Source organism: Dinoponera quadriceps, unplaced genomic scaffold (genome assembly GCF_001313825.1).
Source record: "Dinoponera quadriceps isolate SergipeBrazil2010 unplaced genomic scaffold, ASM131382v1 scaffold458, whole genome shotgun sequence".
In the NCBI taxonomy this organism is placed as follows: domain Eukaryota; kingdom Metazoa; phylum Arthropoda; class Insecta; order Hymenoptera; family Formicidae; genus Dinoponera; species Dinoponera quadriceps.
Window position 1 is genome coordinate 1,428,987 of NW_014554796.1, and position 12,743 is coordinate 1,441,729.

The following is a 12,743-nucleotide window of genomic DNA, read 5'->3' on the forward strand; positions in this document are numbered from 1 at the left end:
TTATCATAACCAAATTAGTGAATTATTATGTGTTATAAAAAAATATATTATAAAAGCAGAAACAGTTTTATTGTTAGGATAGAAAATATTTTACTCTTAAGTAAATTTTTCTTTAGGACACGTTAATTCACTATTAGAACAAAATAATGTTTTCCTATATTTATTAATTTATTCTTACAGCAAAATAATTCGTAAATTCAGCAAAATAATTCAGCAAATAGTAATTAGTATTCTTAACAAATCACTTTACTGTTAACATTTTCAATTTCTTTCTCTTTGTATAAAAAAAGAGATGTTATCCTGTGAATAAATAAATAAATAAATAAATAAATATTGCCCATGTAATAACTGACAGATTTTGCTGTGATAGCATAAAATTTGCTATGCCAGCAGATTATTTTTCTCCATGTAGTTGAGCAAGACTAATTTTTGGTTCAAGAAGTGTTTATATCTTCAAGAAAAATTCTCCGCATGCACATCGGTAGTAACGAGTAAAATTTTAACAACTTTTCGCCAGTTCAAACCTCTCTACACCCCTTATTTGAATGAGTAAACCGAGTTAAACGAGGAAATCAAGGCGACTGTACACCGAGGAAATCTTTCACTTTCCCCGATATTGTCCGAGCGGAAAATACAGAAGCTAAAACATTCACCGTCAATTTATTGCTGATTTTTCGATATTAATTACATCGCAAAGTCACATCGAATAAAACTTGATTGAATTTCTTTCTTTGACTTCGTCCCTGTCGAAAGTCCATCGATCAAATGCATGAGTGGCCCCGTTTCGAGCTCACGCGTGATTCGGCGATCAATTATGTTAAGAAATAAAAGTATCGTCTAGACGCAAGCAAATATGCGAATCAAAATATGGCGTCCGATATAGTGTCTGACCTTTAGTTATCGGAAATCGGATAAGTCGCCTAAATATTTCACGAGAACCTTTTAGCGGTACGATATGCTTGGAAACCGTCGATTAAAGCGTAATGTAGAGCGAAAAAGGAGGATCGACATATGAGAGATACCAAATGTCGCGTTTAAATTTTATATCGACCGTTGCATATATATACAACGATTTAAAACGGTCGCGCGTATAATTCATATTTCTGAGTCACGAAGACACAAAGAAATCTTACGACGTAATTAAGTAAGAGGTAAAATTATAAAATCCGTGAAACGACGAAGAATCGTCCACCACGTGAGTTCGTCAGATTTATAGCCACACAGACAAGTTCACCCAAATTTGGGAGCAACTTACTTTACTATCGATCTTACCGATCGATTTATAAAGACTATATCCTTTATATGTGCTTTATGTAATTTTTGTTCGGTCATAGAGTATACACGTGCTTCTGTAACTTAATTTATTAGTGAACCGCAACGTATTTTTTCGAAAACATACTTGCTTTGGCAGTAACCGAATCAGACTTAATCTGTGCGATATAAATTTAACGATTAATGCAAAAAATGTGATTAAACAAATAAAAATTTAAATAAACGAACAAAAATAAATTAATCCTCTAACAACAAGGTGAATTTTCAACGTATCGTATATAGAAAAGTTGGGTTGAATTAGACCTCCACGTCCTGTTCATTTTTCATGTGCAAAATGGGTAAAAGAAGTAAGTAATAATATAAAACATTTCTTAAGAGGAGAAACAGCGCGTACACGCTGTAAAAATAACTGTAAAATAAACGAGCCTTGGGGTCGAATCCGATTCCAAACTTGTGGTTAGAGAGTTAACAAATAAACAATGAAAAATAGAAATTAAACGAGTGAAGTTTTCTTTCGATTCCCATTTATTTCCTTTATCGACTATCTCACGTCGTCGTGCACTGAGAAGAAAATAAAAAAAAATTAAAAAATATTTATCCGGCAGATACTAATCATACATGTTCACTTATACCAATACAGATATTTTTACGCCAAAAAAATGGTTTCAAATGACAAAATTTATATTTTCTCGAATCTGTAACTGTTGACGAAAGCAATTGTTTATTCCATTTAAATAAAAGAATTTAAATTTAACTAAATATATTATTTGTTACAGTGAAAAAATATTTCAAATTTTCTATATATTTTTTCTTCCAGTGGGATAATCATGAAAGCCTGTTTGGGAGTTCTGTCGTGAACATACAAGTACTCGCCCCCTGCGTGCGTCGACGGACACTCAATCGTACGTCTGGCAACGATAACGCGATTCGACGCCCATTAGACAGACCGCCGTTAGCGACACTCGCGTCCCCGACGATGACGACGACGATGACGACGGGGCTGTCTAATCGTGAGCGATAGACGACTGATCAATTAGCCGGGCAAGGTAATTTGTGGTTCACGGAGAGAAAGGGAGGGAGGGGGTGCGGACCTTCGTTCGAAAGGGGCGGACGCGTTCTCGCCCCGGCCTCGCCGCAATCGTATAAGCGTGAGAATATAAGCGCATCCGTTTTCCTCCGCGCGGAAACGGATGGCCGGTATTGACTCTCGTTTCAATATTCAGCTTCTTGAATAAAACAACAGCCACTGACCGGGAGATCCCCGACATCCAAAGCCACCGTGTATATTCCGAAGATCTCCGCCGGCCGCATCAGCATTCGTCCACGTCCGCGAAAAAGATAGCCCACTTGCATGCCCGTATCCTTGATAAACGCCAAATGCAGAGCGAGGGCGAGATCGCTTTATGGAAATGGCGACGACGCGATTAACGCGATAATCCGGAGCACGCGAATATGATCGATAACGCCGGTCTTAATCCTGCGCTGCGCTACGCCGCCGCCGTCTGTGACGCCTGGCACAGTTTCGCTAATTGATTCATCGCTCCGTCTCTCTCTCTCTCTCCCCTTCCCTCCTAATTCTTGTATAGTAACGGTTGAAAATATTCCGAGCATGAAAAAAATGCTATGAATATTTTTCCACCTGACGGAGTGACGTACGAACGAAAGATACGTACAAGGTGTTACATGGCATACCGTACTAACTTGAAGAGCGTGTTTTGGATGTAAATTGAAGTAAAAATAATTCTTACAAACATATGTAAAATTTATAAATGATAGCACAATTTTATCGAGATATTTTTATTTAAACATGGAAAATGAGAAAGGGAGTATGATACTTCAGAAACTAACTTTCAGGATACGAAATACGGTCGATCCGTCGAATTGCTGGTGCACGATCCTAATCTTGAATATTTCTTACGGCAGTTCCAATTGTTACGCCCTTTCAAAACTCACAAAGTATGCGGTTTTCCGTGAGATGTGCAATACACTGAAAAAAAAACTACGTTCAAGTAAATATTTATTAAGAAGTAGTAATTTTTTTTATTTGAGTTAGTAAATATTATTTGAATGTAGCACAGTGGAAGAAAAAAAAGTGCTACATTCAAGTAATATTTATTTAATCCAAATAAAATAAATTTCTGCAATAGTAATATTTATTTGAACATGGCAATTTTTTTTCTCAGTGTAACAATTAATAGCGCTAATATACAACTCATCTAATGACATTTATTCGGAATCGGACACGAACTTTTGCACTCACCCAATATATGTATATATATATATATATATATCTGGCGATGAAAATCCAACGGCAGAGATGATACACTGTCGCGAGACCGGCGGTGAATTTCGATCGTCGAGGAGGGTTTTGGAATTTGGCGAGCCAGATGGAAATTCGGCGCAAGAGAAAGAGAGAAGAAACGACCTCATCCGGGCCGGCGGAGTCGGCGGTGACTCGATAGTTTGTCTCTTGAAAGTGACTGAAGCCGGTCTCCCGCGGAGGCGCGCATGTGTGTGCGCCATATATGTACCACGTGTATATCGATGCATTATATGCATCTGCAGGCGAGCGTGCGCGCGTGTATAGACGTGTGTGCAGACGCTTGCGCGGGAGAGAGTGTGAGCGATACTGTGGCCGAGCAAAGCCCCGACTCATATAGGAGTGTTTAGACTTTAGGATGCACATGGGAACGTGCGAATCCGGGTGGCGCGGTAACCCGTATTAGGGTCACGTGCAGATTTGCCGAGGTGAGACCCTATCTTATGCGTCCCACGTACACTCATCTCCGAATCAGAAACCCGTCATAAACGATGCAAGGGATATATCCTCCTCCTTCTCCTCGGGACCTCCTCGCTACGTCGAAATTTCAGACCCCCGTGAAACTCCGCGCGCGATATATACGCGCGGACGGGCGCACACAGGCCCGTCTGCCGTTTCCGGCTGACTGGCAGAAGGCGGTTCAGTAATAATTGAAACGGCGACCGACTCGCCGCTCGTTTATGTATACTTTAAGGCCACCAAGATTAATCGGATGCGCGAAACCCCGCGAAAGCGGCGAGGTTCTACACGCCCGAAGCTGGTCTACTAAATCTGTGAAGTCCCCCGGGGGGACCGGCGTGACTTAAGGTTGCGTCGCGCGTCAACGTGTACCGGAAGGGACTCGGGACGAAATTTCGGCCCTATGTTATACCTTTAATTTTATAATACAGCTGGAGCCAAGATAGGAACCTAATTCTCATGATACAATATACTCCTATTTCAACTTTATTCCTAAGTGTAGCAGTGAATTATAGGTTAGAATTGACTTATCGAATAACGATATGAAATCTTCGATACGAAAACCTCGAAAAAATGGGTCGCATTGTCAGCACTCTTAGAGGGCGACATTAACAAAATGCCATGCTATTGTTTAATTTCGCATCATTTACAATGTGTCCGGTCGAATGAAATGTTAAATAACGAACGAAACACTCAAATGTACACACATACATTCGTGTAATAATACGCTGAAATTTGCGAAAAGTGAGGAAGCGTTAAAATTTCGACTCGGAAACGTTGGCATTTCCCTCTCTCCCGAAGAATCGTCTAAACCGCGGACCGCTAACTTCCGCATCCCGATGTAATCCGGAAGCACTCGGAGAGAGCCATCCAGATTCAGACACACGGGACGAATCGGCGGGAACGGACGATATTTCGCGCGGGGATGACGCGAATAAATATCAAGCGCGCAATCGCGCGGTTAAAAATCAATGGCGAGGAATTTTCGAATTGAACGACGAGCGGTCGCTCCGGCGGCGGTCTTTCGACACGATTCTCCGCGCGCGCGCGGTACGTTTGTTCCGCGCTCGCGTTTGTGAATTCGAGGCGAGTAGAACGGGCTGCGTGATCGATCGGCGTAGACAGTATATCAAACGTGCATCCATCCATCCAGCCTGACTACTATAACACGGAGTCTCGAAGGGGGACAAGAATATCCTATTTCCGGGTATTTTATCGACGGCTGTTCTCTATGCTTTGCGAATCACTGCAGATCGTGTTTTGAACCGTATCATTCGTTTGTCGAATATATCCCCAGTGTACACGCAGGCAGGCACGCATCCACTCACGTACGCACGCCACCCTTCCCTCGCTCGGCAACCCACTCGCGCACACACGCACGCAATGTGAACAAGCAACGCGCGCACGCAGATTCTTCCCGAAAATTTGCATTTTTATCGCGCACACGCGCGTATACGCGTAGCATTTGGCAAAGGGACGGGCCCCGTTGTTTTTCCTCGCACACGAGAAAATCGTCTGTGGACTTGGCGGTATTTCTGGTGGGATCTACTGCAGTCGCGATATATGCTTCGCGTCGGGGTATATATATATGTATATATATATCGTGTAAGAATAACACGCGATCGGACGCGAAATATGCGAAAACGTCCGTCCGTTGTATACATTATTTGAGGGAAAAAACGGGGAAACGAAAATTCGAAGAGCAACGTTACAATATCTCTTTCTCCTCCCTTACCCACCTCATCTTTCTCGGACGTTATTCGTTATGCCCGCGAAAGCTCGCGCTCTCGATATCGTGGAGCATATTAATCTTAAACCACATCTTACTAAACGTTATTATTTATCAGAATGATTTATGACTCACCGAACGGTTGACACAACGCAACGCGGGATTCAGGACCGTCGCAATTTCGTGCGGTTGACACACAACACGATGTGGGATCCGGGAATGTAGCAATTCCTCCCATCCATCGACGCTGCGATTCAGATCTACAAAAAAAAAGAAGCATGGTTTAGTTTAAATTGAGGAAATTATTAGATTTCTTAAGATATAATTATCGGGTTTCTAACGCATTATCACGTTTTTTTGCGGATTTCTTCCCACATTGTATTTGTTTTCATGTAATTGTTTAAAATACACTTAATTCGTTTGTATGAATATAGAAAGAAAAAGCTGCCGGTGATTGATTTTCCGCTGTTTGTTTAAGGTGAAAGATAAAGTCAGTCCTTCCACATAATAAAAATATTAAAGAGATTAAAAATAATATGTAAACATATATAACGTATAAAATAATGTAATTTCGGTATTTTCATTATACTTTTTGGATAATTTCCTATAAGTATATCATGAGTATATCGGTTTTGAGGCCTAGTTTCTTGAAGCGTCAATTCTCAAACGTTAAAAAAATACATATTTACAAGAAAATATATAATAGTTTTCAGAAGACTATCATATATTTTAGTAGAAAAATGTTGCTGGTTCGCATATAAAGTTTAATTTCAACCCCTTCAACGGGGCTTTAGTGCCTAAAAACAAAATAGAATGTCGGTTTTGATGCTTTTTTCACATATATAACGAACGTATTAACTAGGATTGGAAATTTTGAATAAAGATGAGCTTGAAGTGAGGAATCCGTGCGTCATGTGTAACGCTAATATCGAGCTGTGTTAAAATATCGTTAAATAAATAGTTAGTCACCTAACTGAATGATCACGTGCATATAGAATAGCAAAAGAGTCAGCTACTTGCTTCTACAAAGACGAGACGAAAATTAGAAATTTAATATAAATGATGATCTCTCTCTCTCTCTCTCTTTTCCTCCGCCACCAAATTTTCGTCACCGTAAAGTTAACTCCAAGTTTTCCGAGTAGCAGCGTGAGGAAAGTTCTCTCAGTATCTATCGCGCTCAACTTTTCGTAAAGATCCCATCGAAGAGAGCTAAAATACGCTGGTCGAGATCAAGTATAGAAAAAAAACGTGCGCGTGCCAGGGTGACGAATCGCATTAACACGCGGCGGCCTGCCATATGCAGAAAGAGGTAATCCACAAGTCGTCGATCGGTGCTCTCACCCACACCCGTACACACACACACACACACGTAAAGCCGGTATTATCCGCGGTGGGGATGAAAATGTGCGCATTAGAGCCGCCAACGTGCCACAATTTCGCGGGAGCGAATCACCCTCCACGGTCAATAGTTTTAATACGCGAAAAATGTATAGGCCGCTTAAAACTGGCACGCATACGCGCTCACACACACGCACACGAACACAACGACGCAAGCAAGCGCGCGCGCGCTTCATCCTCATGGCTCATCCTCACACGCGTACGCACGCATACACACACACGCGCGCGCGTGCGACGATGGATATTTACTTCGAATCGAGTAGACGCGCGCGAGCAGGATGCGACCGGCTATTTAATATCTGCTAAAATTATAACGTTCAACATCGACGCGAAGCCGAGTGCCCGTGTAATCGAATCCCCCGTGTATATAAATATATAATCGCGCCGGTGAGCGCGCGCACACACATACATGAGCATGCGTACACATACGCGTGGGCGGCGCAACTCGCTCGCGCGTTCGCAATTCATGCGTTCACCCGATATTTCCGTATCGGCGGCAATTTACTGACGTACACGTGTCTGAAATTCGGTGATTGCACGTCGAACTGAATTTTCATCCCCCAAGCCCAAGGTTTAACCGCCGGCCGTCCGCCCGTCCGGGCGGGTGTCTGGCCGGCTCCGGTCCGGCTCGTTCTCCCCCGATATGCAATAATGAAGTGGGTATGTAATTATGCAATGTAATACCCCAGGATTGTGCCTAATTCGCGCTCGCGGCCCGTATTATTCGGCATCGACGACGAAATAATTTCAACAAATCCGGACACGCTCCGGCGATCCACGAATTTCCGCGCGGGAAAGGAAGGAAGGAAGGGTCGCGCGACCCCGTCCGGGGGAGGGTGAAAGGGACGGGGGCGAGAGGGAGAGAGAAAGAGAGATGAATTGTTTCCGATCGCGTGCGTGAGGCGTTCGCGATTTTTTGACGGCTAACGGACGGATCCATGCGGTCCGCGACACAAAGACGTCTTATATATATATATATGTATCACGTAACGAGTGCGGAAAATATCAAGAGGGATGAGCAGGAGGGGTGGGAGCCCACGAGGGGAAACACGAGGGGAAGCGAACAGTAACTTTACATCTGACGGCGGCTTTAAAGTTGCCTGATATGAAACCATTTCGATAGACGAAACGCTCATGGGATCGCCGTCCGCCAGACATCGTCGACCCGAGGGTCATCCCAGGCGACTTCACTTTCCATCCGGATACGGGAAACCATGTTGAAAATACCGAACACCGTCCAGACATTCTTCATCGTGTGGAAAATCAAGCTCTCCCACCTCTGCTCTCTCGAATCGCGCACTTCCGGGCATTTCAATGAGGAGTCATACCGGAGCTTTTAGATACGCCACTTGGGCTTTACGTCATGTTCCAATCGCGCCCGTCATCATAACGAAGACGTCCGGACGATCGATCCAATAATCGAACTAATTTCTAGCCACCTTCGTGGTGCATTGCGAAGAAATTGCAGTTAAGAAGGGCGGCTGATGAGTATCCGAAACGAAAAGGTAAGCGACAATCTGTCGGTTTGAAATATATTTATTTCTCAACATGGTCTCCTTTTACATCAATGTACTTTAATCGGCGCTTCTCGAAAGCAGTCCACGTACAACAGCCGACCTAAATAAATTTATTCCCGGAACCTATGTACATCAAAAGTGAAATTAATCTCGAAAGTGGTCCGTCCGGCTCTCGAAGTTTCTCGCGAGTTTCAAGAGAAAAAGAGAGAGAGATGGAGCGGAGAATGAGCTGCTCCCATGCTTTTACACCTTTCCGACACGAACATATTAAGTGCCGGTTCGAGGGCCATCGCTAACCGCAGCCAAGGCTGTAGGACCACGATCGATCGATACAATTCGCGCCCAGCGGGCATGCGAGCGACGCACTGCGAGAGACCTCGGTGCTGGAAGAGGGGGCTTGGATAATGACACTGCAACGAAGGCGTGCGAGGAAATCCAGAGAGTTAATTAGGAAGTACCACCGTATCAGTCGGCGCGGTCGATCCGCTCCTTCAGAGCCGGAAGAGCAGGAGAACGAGGGGGGTGGTGGAAGAGGAGGAGACCTGATGCAAGATGCACGAGCAGAGGTTGGACCGAAGGGGATTGAGTATCTTATGTAGCGGGATCTTAATGTACACACTCGCGCATCTTAAAGACGGAAGTTAGTTATCCGCGCCTTGACTTTCGGCGCGTTTGCGAACTCGCGCTACTCGACGCGCCCTGTGATCCACGGCTCTACACGCTTTACACCGGGGATAATTCGCAGAGTACACCTTTTTCCGGGGCGCAGCGGGATGCGGGGGGAGGGAGCGCGCGCGCGCGACAACTCGTGAGTTACTCGCTTTACACGGTTATGAATTTGACTTGGGCACTTTATAAATTCGGTTACACGTTCGTTTCGCATTTCGGGCGCGCGCTACTTTCGTCGGAGTACATCGTAAATTCTCGCGGTCCAAAGACTGAGAAGGGCGGCGAGAGAAACGGGCCTTCGAAAGCGCAAAGATGTTATTCGGGCGTTATCACTGTTTCGACTTTCAACGGCGATTTCTCGAGGAAAAAATCCTCGACTCGGGAGTAGTCACCTTATTTATTTCTCACGTAAACGACCACCCGGGATTCATTTAGACCCCAAAATTAAAATTAAAAATCGCTATTATTAACAAAATAGCATGTTATTGATTGCTCTATAATTTATTATTATTTAGGGATATTATAAGTGTAATATTTACTCGCTATATTTTTTTTTTAAGAAATCTCATATATCATTTTCCACAAGATGTACAAATTTTCATCATTTTTGTAGTGAATTTTCACAAATTCTGCACGTTGCTGAAAAGTATATCGTTTCACTTCCGTTAATTGTATACTTTTAAATTATCAGCTGTTAAGGAATAGCAGTTCTATCTTTAATATATTAAAAATGGCGCGAAATTTAAAATTAAACCTCTTAATGGAAAACCCTGCATATATATAAAATATGGTTGGCAAAGAAAGTAACTATAATTTTCTATCAGTATAATCACAAGTGAGCAAAACATTTTTCTCTCCGTGCAGGTAAAAATTAATTGCGGCACACGCATTATCACGTCGTAAAAACACACCGTCAACCCATGATTTAAAAAAAAAAATTAACATCGCCTAGCAATTCCGATTTGTTTCGACACGGGGAGGATCTCGTCCCCCTCCCTTCGTTTACGATCGTGACGGTCGTTATTGCCCGCGCGCTACTTAGAAACGGTTTAGCGTCGTCCTCGTTAGACGGGGACCGTTTTGTGAAACTGAACACTCGCTCGCTACTGCATCTTCTTCCCCTTTACCTTGCCGATCCTTTATACGCGAGCTACACGGTTACCTGGACGCAAATTTTCCGCTGAATGCGAGCGGCACCTAACGAGAGTGAGCGCGAGCGCGCCGTATACTTTTATTTCCGCGTTGCTGAGTTGCATCGTATATCAATTTCTAGCAGAAGCACTCGAAACAGATTTTCACTTAATGGCACACGGGGCCGGTGCGCTCTCGCGGCCCCGTTAAGGTGTTGAACGGTTGTGCGCACCTCGCGACTATTATGCGGCACGAAGTACGCGCAGTTACAAAACTCTCTTTTAACTGTCGCGCAGCGAAGTGTCATAACGCGCGCCCGAAGCACCGTGTTTACGCCGCTCTAAAGAAGAGAATATATATATATATATATATATATTCGACGTTGCAAGGGGTCGGGAATCGGAAAACTGGTTCTCTTCAGCCCGGCACCTTTGAATAATTCTGTTATCAACTTATTATTCGATCCACGCCGCTGCAACTTAAGAACGCGGACGGGATGAGACGGGGGCGTTTGTTTCGTGGCGCTTGTTATTAACAAATTCGCCGATCGCAGAGTGGCATGGACATTTCAGATTTTTCACGCGAATTTCCTCACGCTTTACGAAGAAAAAAGAGGGACCCGGCCCGGAGTAAACGAATTTTCCGCTGGATGTACTCACCGCGGATGATTCTTCGAAACGACGGGCGGAATGAGGGGGATGGAGGGGACGGAAATACGCGCTGCTTCCTCGCGACACCGGTAACTCGTTTAACGGTTTACGTATCCGCATCTGTTCCGCCCGTGTGGGTGTGTGTTTGACGAGTCGCGCGCGGGGATTCAATATTATGATTTAACAACCGGCAAGAAATGTCGGTCGCGCGCATCCGAGTGTCTCTCTCTTTGGCAGAAAATCGCTGCGCCCAGGCCGGCACGAGCTCCGCCAGTTTTAATTTCACTTTGCCGGGGATGGAGAGGCGCGGAATATAGTATCGACGAGAGAGAAAAAAGAGAGAGAGGAAAAAAGAAATGAGCAGTCGCCCGTTTACCGACCCGCATATACCGTACCACCGACGATGGGGTATATACACGGATCTATTATTCATGCATGAATTTGAAACGCACGTTACACCAAATTGGTACCCTAAAGGGCTAACGCGGCGTACTGAATATTACAGGCCCGTTTTTAACATGAAAAATCAATTCCGCGTATCAGATTCATACATAATAGATGTAAAGGAGTTGTTTCAGGGAAAAAAAAAAAACCCTATTCCATCGGCAAGTTTATGTTGAAAAGCCGGGCCGCCGGGTAGCACGGCGGCCCGATGAAAGGATCAAAAGGCCACCCCCCACCCCATCCCGATAGCTATCGGGCGTATTAGCGTGTCATTATGTTACGTACAAAGGCGGGATAAACACGACTATTACCTCGCAGTAATATCGTTTTATTACGCCGTATAATGGATATCCGAAATGCGTCGCCCGCTGACGGTTGAGTTTCTGCAACTTTGCGACATCTTGCGACAGAGAGAAAGAGAGAGAGAAAGAAAGAGAGGTGGGAGGGAGAAGGGGGTGGGGATAAAGAGAACGGCTCGATTCTTACAGAAAGCGGAAACGTCGCGTTATCGCGCGTTATCTTAAGCGGGGAATCTCTTCCGCGTAAAAGCCGGCATTCAGATGTTTCGTTTCCTATGTGCTCGATGTTACCTGGAAAAGGAGTCGTCGGGCCGCCGTAATAGCGGAAAATTTTACCGTGCTCGAAATTGACCCCGGACAATCGACACACCCGACAATCGACACGAAACGCTCCGCGGCCGTTTCCGCGCAATCCTGCGCGCCGCGAGAGTTACGGCGAAAAATCGAAATTTTATCGCGGCAGCGAAACACCGTGAAACGGCTGCTTACTCGCTATCGCGATACACATAAAGCGCGGAGACGTAATCTCGATTGTGTCCTTCCGCTTCTATATTCCAGCCGCTCTCCGACAAATGAGCTTTTACGCGGGTATTGTGCGCCGCACACGGCGACAAGCACAAAGCCGCGAGCTCTCTCTCTCTCTATCTCTCTCTCTTTCTCTCTCTCTCCTTCTTTCGTATTTTTTCCTCTCAAAAGCGTTGTAATATCGCGCGGGCGATATCGTCAGCATAAATTATTGTTTAATGACAATTAGCCCTTTCTCCGGTCCGCCGGAGAAGCATCGACCTTCCATGGATACGCCATTTATAATTTTACGAAGTGCGCAGGGAGAACTTTATAAAAAAAAAGAGAAGA

At 44.4% G+C, this 12,743-nt stretch overlaps 1 protein-coding gene across 1 annotated transcript in view; it reads right to left on the reverse strand.

Annotated features, from left to right (window-relative positions):
* The window catches only part of LOC106741937, a 357,358-nt gene that overhangs the window by 331,098 nt on the left and 13,517 nt on the right, over positions 1–12,743 (reverse strand). Inside the window, exon 2 of the mRNA XM_014614388.1 lies at positions 5,916–6,040. Coding sequence (XP_014469874.1) covers positions 5,916–6,018 — 103 coding nt within the window. The 5' untranslated portion in view covers positions 6,019–6,040. The remainder of the gene's footprint in view (positions 1–5,915; positions 6,041–12,743) is intronic.